This window comes from Balaenoptera acutorostrata, chromosome 8 (genome assembly GCF_949987535.1).
Source record: "Balaenoptera acutorostrata chromosome 8, mBalAcu1.1, whole genome shotgun sequence".
Classification (NCBI taxonomy): Eukaryota; Metazoa; Chordata; class Mammalia; order Artiodactyla; family Balaenopteridae; genus Balaenoptera; species Balaenoptera acutorostrata.
The window spans coordinates 24,063,420-24,083,041 of NC_080071.1; the positions used below are offsets into that span (position 1 = coordinate 24,063,420).

Here is a 19,622-nt window from a genome sequence, read left to right on the forward strand (position 1 = left end):
GGGAAAGTTATGAAAAATTTCTCTGTCTCACTGTCAGCTCACTATTTGAATGCTGGGAAACCTGCGTTTTTGTTTCCTGCCATGTCTTTTTCTACTTATTTTTAAAAACATATAGTAAAGAAAAGAGCCTTATATTACTTAACATTCCTTTTACCCATGTAGCTTGGTAATATGCAGCTTTGTGTATTACATTTTGAGCATTCAAAACTCAGATGTGCTTCTAGATCTGAATATATAGTAAGTAGACCTTGGTGGCACTGCTACGCTACTACGATGTACCACAGAGTTAGGGAATGAGTAGGCGCCTTGCCTGTGTGCTGCGTTTTTAGGTGTGCCCCTTCTGCCACATCAGAGATGGTGGCAATTTGGAAATCTTACAGGGAGTGAGAAGAATTGGTCTGGGTCATTTAATAGCTATATTCAGAGACAAGTATGCCAGGAATTAGTACCCCTTCTGATACTGTGTGTGTGTGTGGGTGCAGCCTTTTCCCATAAGCCTAAAAATATGAACATGTACTTTACAGATATACACATATAGTCATTTGCATTTTAGTTGACTGTATTTAATCATGTTTTATCTTGTTATGATCACTGAAATTGCAAAGGATAACTTGAACATTGCTAGTATGGATGTTCTAGAAACGTACTAATTAAAGATCCGTATCCTTTTGAAAATGATAGGCCATTTAAGAATGGTTTTCAGATTAATTGAACTTGTGGATACATATTTAATTGCCCAAAGCTATCTAAATGCATTACTCCCAATTTATCTTAAGGCAAGAGACTAAGTTTTTAAATATTTTGCTTTTTCATACTTCTTTGATTCTTATTTTCTAATCCGCTTCACTTGTAGATATCAATGCAGTGCTTCCTGCTACTCTGATTTCATTTTTTATTTATCAAGTAGGGCATGTTCTCTTGGTTTTTTAAACGTTAAAAGTGAATGGTAGGTATTCTCAACCTTAAACAGACTAAACAGCCCTTAGCTTAGAACATGCCACATTACGATTAACCAATTTTATTTAAAAGTTTTCTTTGAAGATAGTTTGATGTTTTAAAAACTAATAGATAAATGATTCCGGGGAAGAATTAAGAATGTATGAAACTTAGGCAAAAGAAAATAATATCCCAATATTTTCATTCTAGATGAAAAATACGTATAAAGCATACATTATGAAAAAATTTGTCTCACGTAAGTTAAAGCCTGATTAGCCATCAGAAATTTTAATAAACAAATGTTTTAGTAAGTTACTCTTGTGTTCTCGAGAGGCAAAAAGTGCAGTGTTTTTATGTTTCTTTGAGATTTAACGCTTTTTACCACTCAGTCCAGCTTACTAGTGCCTCAGTGGAACTCAGTAAAACTGTAGCACTGTTACAATTATGTGATTTTGTGAAATACATCAGCACCACCATGCCTGTGTCTATCACTGTACCTAGTAAAATGTTGGAAAGAGTTGGCTTCTCTAATAAAAGTATCCTAAGTAGCTAATGAGATTTACTTTCTTTTTCCCCAAAATAATTTCTTTTACAAATTCTTGAATTTTCATGTATAAATAGATCAGAAATTATATGCTTCGTTCTTAAATTATGTATATATACTATATTTTCAATACAACTTGTACACTTTTAGCTACCAAAAATTTGCAACCATTTTTACATGAAATTTACAGTTTTCTTATTTACAGTTATTTGTGGAAGGTTATTGCAAAACTAGTGCAAGTAGATTACACTGTCAATATCGCATACCAATCTTTGAAGAAAATATTTGCTAAAAAATAAATATTTCTGCACAGAGTATTTCAAAAGCATCATGATTTCATGCTACGTTATGTGCATAAAGACTAGGAAATATACGTGTTTTGGTAGATTGTTTCATTATGTTTAAAGCATTCCAAAGTGCTTACTACTTAACCAATGTGAGCAAGCTTCTTTATATCAGATGACTGACATTTTCAAGTAATTACACACATTACTGTTTGAAATGTATTATTTTTTTAACTGGCAAACATTCTGGTATACATATTCCTAACAAAATTATAGAGCACAAATTTCAGCTAAAAATAGGTAATATGCCTTTAATTAAAATTGGCAGGTGCCTAGGAGATTAAGAACTAGGGATTCCCCAATATTTTTATCCTATTTCCTTAATATTTGGAAAAAGAGTACCATATTATTTCAGTGCTATTGTAATTATAGGGCCATTTTGATAAGACTACGTGGAGGAGTTAAAGATTACTGATCTTTGAATTTTACACCTAAATAACATAAGAATGATGGAATTGTGTGGAATTTTCTCAAATACTCAAACAATATATTGTCAGTATTAAAAAATACAGTTTAAACGTTAATAGTTGTGATTATTTGATTATTTTCAACTTAAAAACACCATTAATATACAGACAGTGGAAGTACAAAGAACATAGGTAAAACATATAGTGCTTTAAAACCACGGCTGTGCTAAATTATTTTGTGTCTCTCAAAACATAAATGAACTAATGTAAGTCACAGATGTCATGACTGCAATTCAGGAATTCATCTGGGTTTTGATACTAGCTTTTGAAGAGTAACCACGTTAATATTACCACTTCTCAAAATAAAAATATTTTATTGGGAGCATTCCTCTAGTAATTCTTGGTATTCTCACTTAAAAGTTGGATTATGATTGGAAGAACAATGAAATTGGTCAATTAATTGTATGGTTCTGTGTTCTTAACATTGCATTTCTAGAGATGTGTTATTCTATTCATAGTAATAATGTGTTAGTTTTAAATAAATTTGTCATCTCTCTCAACCCCCATTTAATAGTTTATATAAGCCTTGTAATAATTTCATGCTGTCAATTATTAATAATTATTAATAATTCATGTCTTCCTGTGAATTTTCTTTTCTGTATTGCATATTCTTAAAGTGTATTTGTACCACAAGAGCATGTAATGAATTATTCTAAGCTTGGGCACTGATCAATCACAATACCTAGTGCTTTATAAAGCATTTAAAAACACAATCCATTTAGTTTGTAAAAGGTTGACATCACTGCATAGTAAGTTAACGAGAACCACAAGAAAAACACCTTTAAATGAAAACAAGTGAGAGGGAGAGGGGGAAGCTATTGCATACCTAGAAAACAATTGCAATGTAAATGTAATTTTATGCATCTTGGACAAAGGTGATATTTGACAAATAGTGGGGTGCTATGGCAGAGGAAGCTTCCCTAAGGCTGGCGTTCTCCTACTCTGATCAGATGCATCTTTGAGAGTTGTGTGAGAAACACCTTATAGATTTTTGTCACAAAGGTTAACTGCAAGTAGTGTCGGGCAGGGGAAAGAGCACTGAAAGGTTTTTAGAAGACATAAGTAGTGCTATTGCACTGGGACCACAAGACCACCACCTTTGTGATGATGCACAAGTCACACGATGATCTTATAGTTTTACGGTGCCTTGTGGTTTACAAAGCACTTCCACAAATACATTTCAGAGACTCCTCAACACCCCTTCAAGATATTTAAGATGTTGTCTCATTTTTATAGTTTTGGATACTGGGGCTCACTGAGGGTTTGTCTTGACAGTGAGTAGAGGAGGTAGGATCTGAATTCAGGCTTACCACGCTGAGTCTCTTGCCGTTGCTACCATTGCACACTAGAGCTTAGGCAGGCTACGTCTGTGTAATGTAATGTCTGTGCCATGAGGGAGTGGGCCTAGATGCCTGAAAAGAGCCATTACAACTGTGAAATTCTATTTTCTGAAAAAACACTATATTTTCTTCCAAAATTGTACTTTGAAAATTATTTTTAAATATCCATTTGGGAACTATCATGGATGTAAAGGGGCTTCCTTAGTGAGCCGGTCTTCACTGAATACATTCTAGTCATACTGAATTCAACAGATCATCTTTGCACACTTGGCATTTAACATCACTTCAGAGTAGATATGTTTGTAACGATGAGATTCATAGTCTCACAATTATTATTGTAAATAGTATTACTTTAAAGCTATAAACCTAATAGTGCAAAATACAATTAGGAGAGACAACAATAGCTACACTTGAGTTTTTCTGAATCAAAAATCTTAGTCTCGGTAACAGCTGTTTAGTTGGAGACATTGCACATTGTGCAAAAGCTAAATTGTGGAAAATTGTTTTCCTGATTGAACATAATGTTATGTTCCTGGATGACAGCCAAAGAATCTAGCATTTTTGAGCACCTACTATGTGCCAGGCACTTTCCTATATGTTATCTCATTTCCTCCTCAGGTGTCTTCAGGGCAGGTACCATGATCTCTGGAAAAAGACTCAGGGAGGTTAATTAACTTGCTCAGGGTCACACAGCTATTAATGAAAGAACTCATGCTGAGACCCAAGTTGGTCTGACCACAGAACCCTGCATGGGTGATTCTCAAAGTGTTCATGTGCATCAGAACCGTATGGAGAAGGGCTTGTTATAATGTGATTACTGGCCCCACCCCCAAAGCTTCTGATTTAATAGGTGTGGGTGACGCCCAAAAATATGTTTCTAACAAGTTCCCAGGTGGTTGGAGCTAGTGCAGCTAATTCGAGGGCCGCCCTTAAGGATATCATCAGCCTGTCTTCCAGGTGCCTCTTTGAACTCACATGATAGACACATTTGTTTTACTGCAAAAAATGTGATTAGAAATCTAATAACATTTAAAATTTTTTGTGTGATTTATAAACATTTTGATTTACAATTAGAAATCCACTTAAATAATTGATCTACTTTTGGTTTTAACCATGGATAAGCCATTTGAAAAACTCCAATTCACTTTTAGTAACTAGTTCTACCAGATTCCTTTTTTTAACCATGAAAGGCATTCAGAGGAAAGATACTATTGTTAATAATTCTTATTTTAGATAGGCAGATCAGGTGATCAATTTTATCCTTAGATAATATATGATGGGATTTTAAAATAGCATTTGTATTAGGACTTTGTTCTTTTAGGCATTTGAGAACCATTGCTAAAGATCAACCTCCAAAAGGACCTTGTGAGCAACCCTCATACACACATTAAACCTGACACCAAATTCTACTATGGCCTGACTCAGTTTCCTTATCTTCTGACTAGAAGAGTCAGAAAGTTCAACTCTGATGACCAACCCATTATAATGGACTTAAGAAACTGTGCTGTCCCAGATGTGCCCCTACCTTCCCATGTTTGTTGAATGAGTGATTATTTAAAAACCCTACAAGGACACTGCTTCAGCATTTTTCATCAGCATTTTTCATTCCTGGTTTTCTCAACTAATTAAGAGTGTGGGACTCCTCTATAGGGTAAACTGGTAAGTCTTTCAGATTTCTGCCCAGCAAATAATACCATCAGAAAACATCTAACCCACATAAACTTTAGCTATTAGATGTCATTTTATTTAGGCCTGGAGACCTAAATATTAATATTATATATTATTTTAAATATATTTATATTAATATAAATATTAATATTATTTTTAGGTGGAAGGCAAAAAGCATTATGTTAGTGCTTTTAATTACCTAGAAGGAGAGCAGTTGCTATACTGCTGTTAAACCTACTGCAGTTAAACCTGGCTCTCAGCAGGGTCCCAAGATGGAGGGCTCAGACTGTTTTTGCTACCGCCCATGGGGAAAGTGACAGTGACTTTAGGCATTAGATACTCGGCTAGGACAGGAGGATGAATCTTGTAAATTAAGATAATTCCTTTGGCTTAAGTCATTGTAACCGCTGAGTCTTCTGACTTTTATGCCTGACTCGCCACATCTTTATACTGCTTGGGCTCTTTTAAAGCTAATATCCTGTAGGAATGGGCCTTCCTAAATCCTGTCCGACTCTCTGAGATTTTATCAAGCAATTCTTTTATGCTGAGAAATTAAGAAGAAAAAAGGTTTATGTTGTACTAGAATTTAAACAATCTGGATGCTTGCACACCCCTCCCCATCTTCCTATTTCTTCGTGCTTAGTTTTTATAAAGAAGTATAGAGACTTTATGTGTGGAAGGCTGAATTTTATGCATGTCATACCAAATGTTGCAGCTGAAGCGTTCACTAATCAAACAATCAGATCTAAATTCCTCACCTGCCAAATCCTCTCCCTCTACAAATGAACATTCTCTGGTGAATTCATTCTGAATTTCTCTGGAGCTTGGACTGACAATCCTTATGAAACTTGTTGCAGCTGCAAAAATCTGCCTAAATATGGAAGTAAAATCCCTAAGTTGTCCTCTGAATCAGAGGCAGCCATTTCTCTCTTCTCTGCTAGGTACCCATAAAAGTTTGTTGAATGAGGAAAGGAAACCATCGGTTAGTCCCTAAATTTCTGTCTGCATAACACCAAATGGTTTGGAAAGCTGGTTAGAATTATTATACTTTTATTGAACTGATGGTCATTCTGTCATGTGTACTGGATCGTTTATGTTTTTGTTTGCACAAATTTAGCAGGGATAAGAACATGCCTGTGCTTACAGATTGCATCCCCCCACAGATTAGCAATTTATGGAACCATTAAAAACATATATGGAGCAATTTAAGGTTGCTTTAATCATATTTTAACCAGTGCAAAGTTTTTGTAAATTTAAATAAATTGCCTGTATCTGAAACTAATATTCTAGGGTCAAAGGTAAAAGTAAGTCAATAGATTATATTTCTATCCTGGAGGGATAGATATGAATCCATTTAATAATGTACACAGATATAATGTCTCTTTAAAAATATATATGAGTGTAAAAATTAGTAAAGGATAAAGAAACTTTCGAGGATTTTTCACAATTTTGTTCAGAAGGAGAGGATACAATGGGCCAGTCCATAATAAGTTAAAAATTGTATTCAAATGAATTGAAAAATAAAATTTCTCAGCTAGAATTTGACTAATCAGAATCTTAAATTAACTTGTAATTTTTCTGTACCCTGATTTTATGAGAGGCCTATACCACCACTCCCCCCAAAATAATCTAACAGTCGAATATATTAAAATATATTCCATGGTATATTCTGATATTCTGGAGTCAATATATATTCAGCCCAATCCATATAGGATAGATTTTCATTTAATCTTTGATTAGCAAATGTATTTGAATAACCAAATAAAATTAAAATTTTTCTGCTGGTTTGTGCATTTTCTTTATACGTAGGTAAATGCACGTTGTTCTTTCACAGCTGGGATTAGAAAGCCATAGCACGGCATATACTTCATGGAAGCTAGTTTTACCACACAAATCAACGAAAATTGTACATTTTTTGGAAAGAAAACAACATGCGTCAATAAACTCTTTTGATCAAATTCAGGATTGCCCTAAAATATGAGTCAGAAGAAAGCTGTGGATATCAGTTTGCATCTGTAGCATTTTAGCAGTTCTGAAGAAGAATCCCTCCCACCCCGCCCGCCCCACCAAAGAAAAAGAAAAATTAGAGAAACTTGTTTCTGAGCATTCAAGGAAACGTGCCAGTGGAAAAATTTTAGGGAGTTTGTGAATGCAGTTAGAGACAGAATTTTAAATAGAAAGGCCTTTTTGCCCTCATTGAAGCTGGCCTATATTCATGTATTTGGAGATGGTTTCCTCTACTGTCAGAGATTTATAACACTAAAACTGTATTTTTTTTTTTTTTTAGCGTGCGGGAATGAATGTAATTCACTATAAACATCTTAATCCAGAAGGGTATCTGTCCTCAAAAGTGACAAAGTTCCCTATCTCCCCCTTGAACCTCCACGAGTTGAGGACCATCTGAGTTGCATCCATGAACAATTTTATCCTTTGCTTTCTTATTTGCTTGGAAGGTATTTTCATAACAAAGTATGGGTTTAGTAAAAGCAGTAAATAGGAGTCTCCATGCAAGAGAAACTGGAGTTTCCTAACATGCACATGATTTAAAAAATAAAAATAAAAAATAAGGTGCCTTGAGATGCTGGCAGTTTTAACATTTGGAACAAAAGAGTTCATATATATATTTACATCCTAACTGCTCAATTTTACCTTACAAGCTTCAATTTAGGAAAATATACAGTACTTTTGCATATAATGGTAACTTGTGAGCCCCTGAGTCAAGTAGAGAGGATTTAAATACAAAAAGGAAATCAGCCATTAAAAGCACTTACATTGTATGTGGAATAAATAGTACAAAATGATTATTTCCCCGGAAGACCAGGATCAGAAACATGCCTATGAAGACCCAAGATTCCTACAGGGCTTAGGGATGAATCTGTCAAAGAAGGATGCCTAATTGGATGAAGGCAAGTTTTTCTTTGCCTCGGGGGGTGAAGCTCTAAAGAGAGATTACTGTCTTGTTTTAAAAGTGAAGTCAAGTTGTCTTCCGAAGCTGTGTTCAGATGCACCCCACTTGAGAGGGATTCTTTGGATTTAAGTTTAGATTTTTCAAGGTCTAGAAATTCAGGACACTGATAGAAAGAAAAGAGAAGAAAACATGTTTTTATAATTCATTTGGACATATTTCTAAAATTATACTCATGAAATCTAAACATGTTTTCTTTTTCCATAAATCTGTATTTGATTAGTGGTATTAACCAATCTTTCCCTCTCAAAGGTGGGTCAAGATACTGAAGGTCAGGTATCAGTTTAGATAATCCTATATAACCATTCCAAGATCTTTAATTTTACTCCAAAGCCATATCAGATTATTATTATTATTATTATTTTAAGCACAATATTTCATATTGAGTTTTCCAGATGAGTTTAATACAAAATTCCCAACAAAACTGGGATCAAAAAGGTGGGTCATTTGGTGAGTACATTTGGAGAACAAGGAGAAAGAAAAAAGAAAGGAAGGAAAATCACCCATCCCTTGGCAGAAAATATTATCTAAATCCACTGAAAGCAAAAAACAAAGTACATGGTTTTGCATGTTTCCCAGCCATTCAAAACTCGAGATAAATTATCTCTACTTTCATATTTTAGAAAAATTGCATTATTTTCCTTCAGTCACATTACCTCGTGCTATTAATATAGTTTCATTCCCCAGGGCATTTTGGACTCAATTCCCAAACCTCTAAAAAAGTTTTTACAAGATAGTTCTGATAATTCTTATTTAAATCATTGTTCTTGGGTCCAGTTTGGCCACAGTGTTTAAGTAATGAAGAACGATTCCCAAAATAGAATTCCAAAGGAGTTGGACTTTTCATATTAACATAATTCAAAGGATTCCTCACAGGACTTCAGAGGAAGGATAAGGACACTAACATTCCTCTTACCATCACCAAGGTGAGAAAAGTTTAGAGCTCACTGGTGATGGGTGGGGCACAGACGTGGTTACTAGTCTAATTACACTTGGATCTCAGGTCTTGCTATTGCTTGTTATTGCTGCTATTCCTCTGCCCCTTCCTTCCTGAGACCCTGCTCAAGGGTGCCTTTTGTCACTAGAGCAAATTACAAACCTTTATTTGAAGCATTTTTTGGACCCAGGGCTAATCCTTAGCTTTCAAAGCTCTACCATTTATAAACTTAAGTAGATTGATATTTGAAAAAAAGCTTTTTCTTTAAAAATAAAATACTAGTGTTTTAAGATCATTCTTCTACGTCCATTGTTCCCAAAGTTTAAATGAGCAAAAGAATTGGGGGCAAAGGTCGGGGTTGGGGAGCTTGTTTAAAATGGAGATTACAGGGCTCATTCCCAGATGTTCTAATTGAGGAAAAGCAGAGATGGGGATGAGAATCTGTATTTTCCACTGCAGCCCAGGTGATTCTGATTCAGGTGGTCCCTGGAAACACACTGAGAGACACTCTTGGTTATACACTATCTATACTCACTTGTGAGGGAGGACTGAAACTTCGATCCGTCTTGATGGATGCTACCGGACGACTGGTTCTCATCAGGCGGATGACGGGTCTCTGATACTCTGCTCCTGTAGTTACCATACTGTAGGCTGGGGGGACCACAGTGGTTTGTTTCTGCAGCAGCTGTAAGATGGTCTGGATGTCTGCAGTCATTTGGGATTCAAGTCTGCAGGACAGACAGAAATGGGGGAAGACAGTCCTAAAATTGTCCAGGATTGCAAAGCACTTGAGAAAATTGCAGCACCACCAAAGAACAGAATTACGGCCCTGCTTTAAACAAGAAGGACAGGAGAGGGAGCACGGAGATGCTCACTTTCTGTATCTCACTAATGGCTCTGATAAAGATCCTTGCTTTCCTGTTCGTTGATCTTAACCAAAAAACAGCTGAATGAAGAGGCTACATTTTCACAGTGCACACTGTATTACATTTTTACAATTAAGCTTTATTGATTTCAAAATGTAAAACGCATTCAGAATCCATTTTGAATCAGTCATTCTCTGTGCTTTTTATCAGGTTTTGGTCAGTTTCTTGTGAACATTTTATTTACTGTTTAAAAAGATTTCATAGCACATTTCTCTTATAGCTGCAACAACTGGATAATTTCTTATGTGTTCCAAATTTATATTATCTATATTTTACTTTACCTCTCTCCTACAAACATCAAATATTGTATATCATTCATTGTATTCTTTCCTTAATGTTAAGTACTGTCAAATGCTAAATTCCTTTCCCATCTACAGCTTGGAGCCTTTGGTAATTAAGAAACAGACCAAACATAAAAGTTCACTTGCTTCTATAATGCATCTGGCTTGCAAAATACCAGTCTGATCATTTTTTTTCCCTGAAGCTCACAAGTAGCCTACTGGCCTGTTAATTTCATTCTCATTTTAAATTAAAATTCAAGGGAAAGATAGCAAAATACAATGGATCTGATTCCCCTCCTTTGCATGTGTTAACAGTATTAAAAAAGGATTATGTGGGTATAAGAACAGAAAATTTGGACCATATGCCTCTTTAGAAAACTTTTCTTTTAACTCTTTACTTATTTGTGCTTACTATTTTGTTTCAGTGAAAAATGCAAGGAAAAGGTAAATCTTACCAAAAATTTAAAATCATAGACTAATTTTGCTCAGTTATATACATGCTGTATTTGTGAAATTCAAAGTGGAGAGAACTTAGCCTTTGATTTGAGAGAAGAGAATAAACCTGGACAACATGAGAAAACATCATTTTTTTCCTTTTAGTTTTTAACATTGACACTACAAATCTTCCTTCTGAGAATCATGATAACACATTATTTGTGCAGGTTTTCTATATTTGGTGTATATAGCCATATAGCTTAGTGTCTTCTAAACAAATAGCTATAAATTATACATGATTGTGCCTTGCAAATGTCAAAACCACAAACTGAAAAAGAAAATTTGAATTATCAACTAGTTTATTTATCTATTTGTTACCCATTGCTCCGATCTAATATTTTTATGGTGCCAACTAAACAGAGGAGACTCGTTATTTTATTATGCATCATTTTTTTCTTTCACACTTCAAGGTACAGCACAAATTTTTATCTGCACCCCAAAATCTTCCCTTATTCAGAATTAATTTCTCTCTCCTCTGAGTCCCCAAGGAAAATTCTACATCCATTGTAAATATTTCTGTATGAATTTATCCCATCATTAACAGCATTTAATATTTAGGGAGTGGCTTAACACATTACATGTAAAAGGCTTTGGGCATGGGGAGTGGAATAATCAAAACTGCATCAACAGATGGGATTCAAGACCCAACAGAGAGTCAAAATTTATGATAACGATTTTGAGTCCTCACAAAACCTTTGTCAAACAGCAGGGGTCTCCAAGAAACAGGATCTCTGTCTCATAGATTCTATCTATTTGAATAGTGTTGATGAGGGAAAAACCTATTGGAAGTGTGTAATAGCAACATGCTACCATGAGTGGGATTCCCGGACACAAGACCATCACATGCAGGTGAAGCAGCTGGTGCAGGGTGAGAACAGGACTGTGCCAACACGACTTAGCTAAGACAGCAGACCACCTCTGTCAACATGACTTAGTTGTTCCAGGAAAACTCTGCCTGGGAAAAATAAGTCTAAGGGAATAAATAACTTTACTCCTTCAGGAAATTTCTATAGATTAACTCACTGGAGACAGCAATCTGCTCTTTTGAACAAATAAACTTGCTTAATCAAACAAATTTTATTTATCCATACTTGCTTCAAGGTCCTCACTTCACTGTGTCCATCAATTCTGAACTATTATATTATGAACTTGGCCAAGATCCACTCAGTTTCCCACCTTGAAAGGCCCAGGCTCCAAAGTCCTATAAATATCCTACTTCTTACTTCCCCTTCTGAGATAATACTTCAGACTCTGTGTAGGTGGTGGTCTCTCTTCCTGCAGTGACTTTGAACCAAACCTTAGTTTGGTTTTATTAACCAGTAATCTGATATTTTGGGTAGTTCAATGCAATGGATTGAATGTTTATGTTGAAATGCTAATGGTGAAATCCTAACCCCCCATGTGATGGTATTAAGAGGTGTGGCCTGTGGGATTTAATTAGGTCATGAGGGTAGAGCCCTCATGAATGGCATTAGTGCCTCATAAACCAGAGCCCCAAAGAGCTCCCTTCCTTCTTCTACCATGTGAGGACAGAGTGAGAAGTCAGCCGTCTATGAACCAGGAAGCTGGCTCTCAGTAGATACTAAATCTCCCAGCAGTTTGATCTTGAACTTTCCAGTCTGCAGAACTGAGAAATAAATTCCTGTTGTTTAAAAACCACCCAGTCTATTGTATTTTTGTTATAGCAGCCCAAACAGACTAAAACATTCAACAAAGAAGAGCTTTAGTGAGGAATTTCTTTACTATGCGTAGGTTGTATTTTCATGTTTTATGGTTAGGGTCTATCAGCTTAATTGGAATGGACTCTTCTAATGACACAAGTAATCTGCTCTACTCTGGAAGAATTACAGAGAATTTTGAAAAAGTCCAGCTTTGTCTTTAAAACAGAAAAGAATAACCCAATTTTATCACTTTTTTTTTTTTTTTTGTCAGTTAAGGCATATGCCACTCCAAAACAAGCCACTTTGGCATATTGATTCTTTTAAGCTATAGGCACTTGGAGAACAGCAAGTGTGGGGAAAAGCTTTCTCTGAACTTCCCTTATCTGCCTAAAGGCAGATCTTCCAGAAGGAACTCAGTTGTCATAAATCCCCTCCCTGGGAGTTTCAACAACCAGGGAAGATTGACTTTTGTCACAGAAGAGGCATCACACAGAGACAAACTTTGTCACAAACTATCATACCTCCCATCTATTCTTCTAAGGACCCATTCACCTTCCTAATGATTATTCATTCTCCTCTAGGAGACCTACATCCCCCAGCCCCTTTCCCTATTGAGATGGTATTTAATCTTCAGTTCTAAGGCACCTCAGGGAGTTACTAATTTTCCCTTGAGTATCTCCCATGTGTACGTGAGGTATACATGTTAATAAATTTATGTTTGTTTTTTTCTTATTAATCTGTCTTTTATTATAGGGGTTTCAGCCAAGAACTCAGAAAGGTAAAGGAAAATTTATTTTTCTTCCCCTACATCAGCATAGCTATACAGCTGTGTAAAATGAATGTTTTCATTCACTTACTCAAAGACCCACAGTGTACCAGGCACAGTGTTCGGCAAGGGATGGAATCATCACTGAAAGCTTTTACATCCTCTAGGGTCTCGCTATGCACAGAATGGTCAAATCTGGGAGCTTGTTAGAATGTGGAATCTCTGCTGATTCCAGACCTAGACTTAGAATCTACATTTTAACAAGATCCCCAGGTGATTCGAAAGCACATTAAAGTTTGAGAAGCACTGCTTTAGGATCAACAATTAGTGATTTCCCGATATATGTATATCTGTAGGTATAATATATAAATATGTAAGAACATTTCTTATGTAAACTTTTAACCCTGCATATAGTTTAATTGGCCATTAAAGCAGAAAAGCAGCAGCAGCAGACAGGATGATTCAAGATAGACCATTTATATTTGTTTTTATTGCACTGTGTACTTAATATGTGTATTTGGGCGAAACAAATGGGATAGAATTCACAGTTCCACTACACTTGAACAGAATACTGAGGCTAAACAGAGTAGACCCAACTCTTGAAAGAGTCCCAGGATTCTTACCCTGCAAAGTTGAAGTCTAAAGTGAGCTGCCCTCTTCAAACTTGTTTTCTATACTTTTGCCTTCTAGAGTAAACTGGAGGTAAGAGGTTCTTGGAGATGGCAGTGCAGTAAAAATGCAATGTTTTGGATTTTAAATCCAAAAGAGGCTAAGCTGAGTCAGGCAATAAAATGTGACAATTTCAGAGCTAAATAGGAAGAAGTTAGTCAAAGAAAATAAATATGTTAAAAAACATACAGATGCTAGGACATGTCAAAAAAGATTTAGTTGCAGTTTGACTGTGAAAAAAGTATCATAAAAAACTCATTCTAAAACTAATGTAATAAAGTAATAAGAGTTATTAGTATTAAAGTACGGTTGCAAGCCAAATGGGTCCTGGATGTATATGCCCTTAAAAGTTTACACTTTCAGCCCCAGGACACATTAAAGGCAAGTATTTTCAGTAATCTTTGATTTACACTAGCAGCAATGATTGGTATACATGACGAGGCAACAAGGGAACCTTAAAAATCTCAATTTTAATCCAGAAGAAAGGTCCAAATCAGGAAACACAGAAACATATGAAAAGTAAGAGAACATACTCAGACAAACATCAATAATAGAAATGAAGTTAAGTTCATTGTTAATCATATTTTACCGGGGCTTCCCTGGTGGTCCAGTGGTAAAGAATCCGCCTTCCAGTGCAGGGGACATGGGTTCGATCCCTGGTCGGGCAACTAAGATCCCACATGCCGCGGGGCAACTAAGCCCATGCACCACAACTACTGAGCCCACACTCCCTGAAGCCCTCGTGCCACAACTAGAGAGAGAAAACCTGCATGCCACAACTAGAGAGAAGCCCGCGCACCGAAATGAAGACCAGATGCAGCCAAAAAAAAAAAAAGAAAAAATAATCATATTTTACCTAATTACAACACTTTCTATTTTGTAGCATATATACTCTCCACATGTATTACCTTAGTCTTTACAACAGCATTGCAGGTCAGTATAGGTCAAAGAAAGAAACTGAGCCTGGAGAAATTTAAATGACTTGACCTAGTCATCCTATTAGTAGTTAAGTAGACGAGTTATGACTTTAATCTAGGCTAACCAATCGCAAGTGCTGTGTGAGTATCATGCTGAAGAAATCACTGCTGTCCCTGTCATTAATCCATTCATTCAGTAATTTTCCCATTTACTCCAGGAATTGAATGCATACCATATGTTTGACAATAAAGGAATGGGCAGGAATCAAGGAAGTTAAACTTCAGAGATCACACTTTTATCAATTCTTTTGTGTGTACAGTATATATTTTGATATATGTTATGGCTAAAAGATCAATGTAGCTTGGTATAAATAGCAGGGAGAGATAGTAAATGTACTAATTAACTAAATATGCTTCTCTGAGCAATAATAAGTATGATCATGTCAAGTTCTTAAGCCTTAATTAGGAATTACTGACTCTAAGTAAATGATAGTTTGTTTTAATTTTCTCAAATAAGTTTCAATTTTACAAGACTTTCATTTGGCACTTGAGAATGGGATATAGACCTCAGTTTTTTAACGTTTAAACTTTGATAAAATTACATGAAAACAAAAAATACAAAATTAAATCTTTAATTCATACAGTATTGTCATACTTCTGTTTGAAATTAAGGCATACAAATTTATTTCAATTTACAAATTTGTAGGTTTTCTAATTCCTTTTGTCTGTTTTAATTGCTAATTCATCTTTCATGTTAATGTATGTGTGTGTGCATACATTTTTATGTTTACTGTATTGTTTGACACTGTTCAATTTGGGCATAAAGATTTAAAAAAGCAATAAAACTACAAGCAGCATTGATAAAACACAGAAGAAAAATTAAGCTTAGATAGCTAGCTTATGTAGTATAAACAAAACTCATAGAATGTGGTAAGTATAGAGAACAAGTAAGCAAGTAGCTTGTTACACATGGGCAGAATTCATAAGATGCATTAAATACACACAGCATGCTAGCAACCTGCAAGACATCCCAAAGATAGAATAGAAATATGATGTAACAAACCAGAGCATGGCTCATACATGGAAAGAGATGGAAAGAACAAATTATTCTCCTGTCACCTATGGGTAGATGACTGCCACCCCCAAGTTTGGTCACCCACTGGTGACACACACACAGTATAAGCTCCTTCTGACACCTCATGTTTTTTACCTATAAAGGCCAATAAAACACATGGCTGTTCGGCAGGCTAACTGAAATGCCACAGCTGTGGCCGGGTGTACTTGGCCTTACATGTCTGTGATAGAGCAAGTGTGTCATTGGCACTGGGTTTTTTTTTTTTATCTGTGGACCCCTTTTGTGCAAACCTAAACTCTGGTCCTCATAACCACACCATCAGCCTGGAAGGCTGATGAGGTATATATATCAAATTGCATAAATCAGGATACAGGTTGTATGGTTCTTTTACCAGGATTGCACTTATTAGAAACGTGTTAATTACCCCATCTGGCGCTCCTCATCACTCACTGTGTGTTTTAAATTGATTTAGTAAATCCTGTGATTTGAACATTTTAGTTTAATCCATGCAGTTTTCTGTCTGTGACTACTGGAATACCTTGCCCAGTGATGTCCTGGAAACTACCTTGAATCAAGGTCACTTTCCACATGTAACACAACTAAAGCAGTATCATACTCATACATCTATTTTTTTTCCCCTGAATATCACTGATCAGTTTAATTTTAAGGAATCCATGTAGATTTGGGTTAAGGGGTTCTACCCTTCCTAAAACCAAAATTTATTCTTTATCTTAAAAGGTTAGAGATCAAAGATGGAGGGAAAATGGAGAGGATCTGGGCTTTAATTCAATCACATTTTTGACAAGTTGGCTGAAAAACTAAATGTTTAAATCATTTTGTCAATATTCTTAAAAAAATACCGTACCACATACTAAGTTACCATGAACAACCAAAAAGTGTAAAAGGAGGATTGAAAGAGGAAGGGTGTTAGTCAACAAACTAAATATGAATTATTTTGAGGGGATAAAAAAGGAGGTTTCTTAGGCAGCCAATGCTGATGATATATACTAATTTTATGACAAGTAAAGAAAAAAGAGGATTCATGCTGCCAAAAGTGTGAAGCGTTCTAAATAAATGCTCCTTGCAAGACAGATTAATAATTCTGTCAACTTTTAGTCTTCTTTTAAATAAGTAAGTGTATAAAGAAGTGTATATGCCATCTATGGTAGGACGAATTTGCTATTTACAAAGAGTAAGGCTAGACCCAGCTAAGGGCTTGCATTATGTTTTCCCTTTGCCTGGCTGTTGCTTATACCTGTTAAGCTGTTCTTGGAGCAGATCTAATCTTTGCTCCACTTCTCCATAGGCGAGGTCGCTTTCGGTTTCAGAGATCCCCCAGGCAGCCCGCGGAAGCGCTGAGGGGCTAGACTCATCAGCCTGAGTTCCAGCAGTTTCTCTTTCCCAGCTTCTGGTGTCAGCGATATCTGTGGGAAACAGCAAGATGGATGTCAGCTTCTCTGGGTGCCCATTTGTAGCTCCAGAGATATCCGCGATACAAGCAGGAAGGGATCTTGGAGTTTAACGGGAAGACAGAGAACCAGAGTGACTCAGGGACCTGTCCAGGGGCCACAACCAGTTGGTAGCTGAATCTCATCCACCCCGATCCTGTCTGCCACTTCCCGCACCCATTTCCATACGAAGAAAAACATACAGCCAGTTATGAGTCTTGAATACAATTTTGTCTTCTTTCTAGTTTGTGCTAAGAGGAAAACATGCATGGCCAATCCGAACTCTGGTTAGAGAGCAATGACTTTGTGCTTTTACATTTGGGAAGAAACAGCACCATTTGTATGTACTGCTGCACCTCAGGTTGAAGATTTTAGGGCTCTTTCACCCAGAAAAATTTGCATACTTCATGATTCAGAGTGGGCTCAAGAAGAGACAGCCATGGGGAAGCAATGATCTTCAGAGGGATTCCCTCAGGCCAACCCAACTCAAACTAGAGCCAAGGAACCATGAGCCATTAAAGATGGGAAGAGTCCTAAAGTCTCTAGTCCTATGACATTCTTTCATGTTTTTATGTTTCCGTGTAGCTCCTTCTGCACTGTCCTTTAACGTATTCTGTCCATTAATTTCCAATATTTTTTCTTGGGGCTCTTTTATTTAGAATATTTTTATGCTGCTATACTTTAAAACATATTGTTTATCTGTTCAAGTCCACTTTTCAGATGGTCCGCATGTCTGCTATGTTCCAGACCCTCTGCTAAACGTGGGGGAGTTAGAGATGAAGAAAACATAGGCCCTGCCCTTGAAGAATTCAGTCTAGCAAGGTTTTAATCATTTTCCTTGCAGAGATTCATTTTCTGAGCCTCATTTAATTTACTGTTTCTCCTACAATCTGTATTTGCAAGTTGTCAATATTTGAGGGCAAATATAATATCTTACTTTCCCTCTCATTTCTGTCACAAACTTTTGATGGCTTTTGCTACGCTTTCTTCCCCTCTACATTTCACATATCTAGAGAAGTACTTAGAATGATTAAAAGGCTGGGAAATAAAACCCAGGAAAAAATACTAGTGGAGTTGGGAGTTTATTTCAGAGATAAAGAAGGAGCATCTTTTCCTCACTGGGAGGGCTGGTAGGAGGAAAAGACTGTCTAGAACTGGTCTTCATTTTTACATGGAAATAGACTTGAATAACAAAAAGTGATTTTGCTTTGATAGAAAGCCTTTTTTTTCCCCCTTTGGACAAGTAGTTATGATTAAACACTGACAAAAGTTATGTAAAGTTAAGGAATTTATATCTTTGGCTATTTTAAAAATTGGATAGAAAGTAACTGATTTGGGGAGGATTAGCTGTGATTCTAGAAACAAGGAACAGGATTTGTAGGACTTTTTGAAGTCCCTTTCCTACAGTTTCTTCAAAAGTACAGTCAGATAGCTCAAAAGCACCTCCTATCCTCCGGTAGCAGACACAATTTCTGTATCTTTTCTTCATGGTTTTTCTACCACTATACTTTTATCACTGAATACACAGAAATATCTACTGAGGTGCCTACAATTTCGGCTTCAAATGGGTGAAGCTCTAACAAAGGGATTAGCATATCCAAAGACAGTATTAGAAAAATATAAGGTCAGGGTTCCCTGTACTATTGAAATGGCTAACAGACCTCAGAGAGCTTGCTGTGAATTCCAGAATGGTTCTTTGTGATTAAGGCTTCCTTAGCCTATGGAAGCCTGGTGTTTTGTTCTTTTTAAAGTGACAATATATAACTTCCCTTGATACTTAATCAAACACAACAAATGAAAATGAACATAAAAAAATGATAATGCTGAACTTTTAAGTGCAGTAATACATCAGCAGATTTTCACTGAAAAGTATGATTTATTATTCACAGACATGTGACTCTATTTAAAAGGCAAAACAATAATAAGATGTCTTAGTACACTAGGTTTTCAATTTTGGAGAATTAATGGCAAACAAATATTCAGAACACACATATTAATGGTCGGATGATGCCCATGTTTCTCCCTGTCTAGCCTCTTGCTAGACAATAAAACAAAAACAGTAAAAACTGATAGGATGGACGTTACATATTACGCTCAGAAGTTTTGTGCTGAGAAAGCTTAGAGAATTTCCACTTATGCCTAATAGCTCTTATTCTCAAATCATATATAATAAACTGATTTTT

At 36.0% G+C, this 19,622-nt stretch overlaps 1 protein-coding gene across 1 annotated transcript in view; it reads right to left on the minus strand.

Moving 5' to 3' along the window:
- Positions 1-8,100: 8,100 nt before the first annotated feature.
- The window catches only part of KCNH7 (potassium voltage-gated channel subfamily H member 7), a 447,227-nt gene continuing 435,705 nt past the window's right edge, over positions 8,101-19,622 (minus strand). The window contains exons 14-16 of the mRNA XM_057551433.1: positions 17,247-17,415; positions 9,737-9,929; positions 8,101-8,370 (exon numbers count right to left, since the gene is read on the minus strand). Coding sequence (XP_057407416.1) covers positions 8,101-8,370; positions 9,737-9,929; positions 17,247-17,415 — 632 coding nt within the window. The remainder of the gene's footprint in view (positions 8,371-9,736; positions 9,930-17,246; positions 17,416-19,622) is intronic.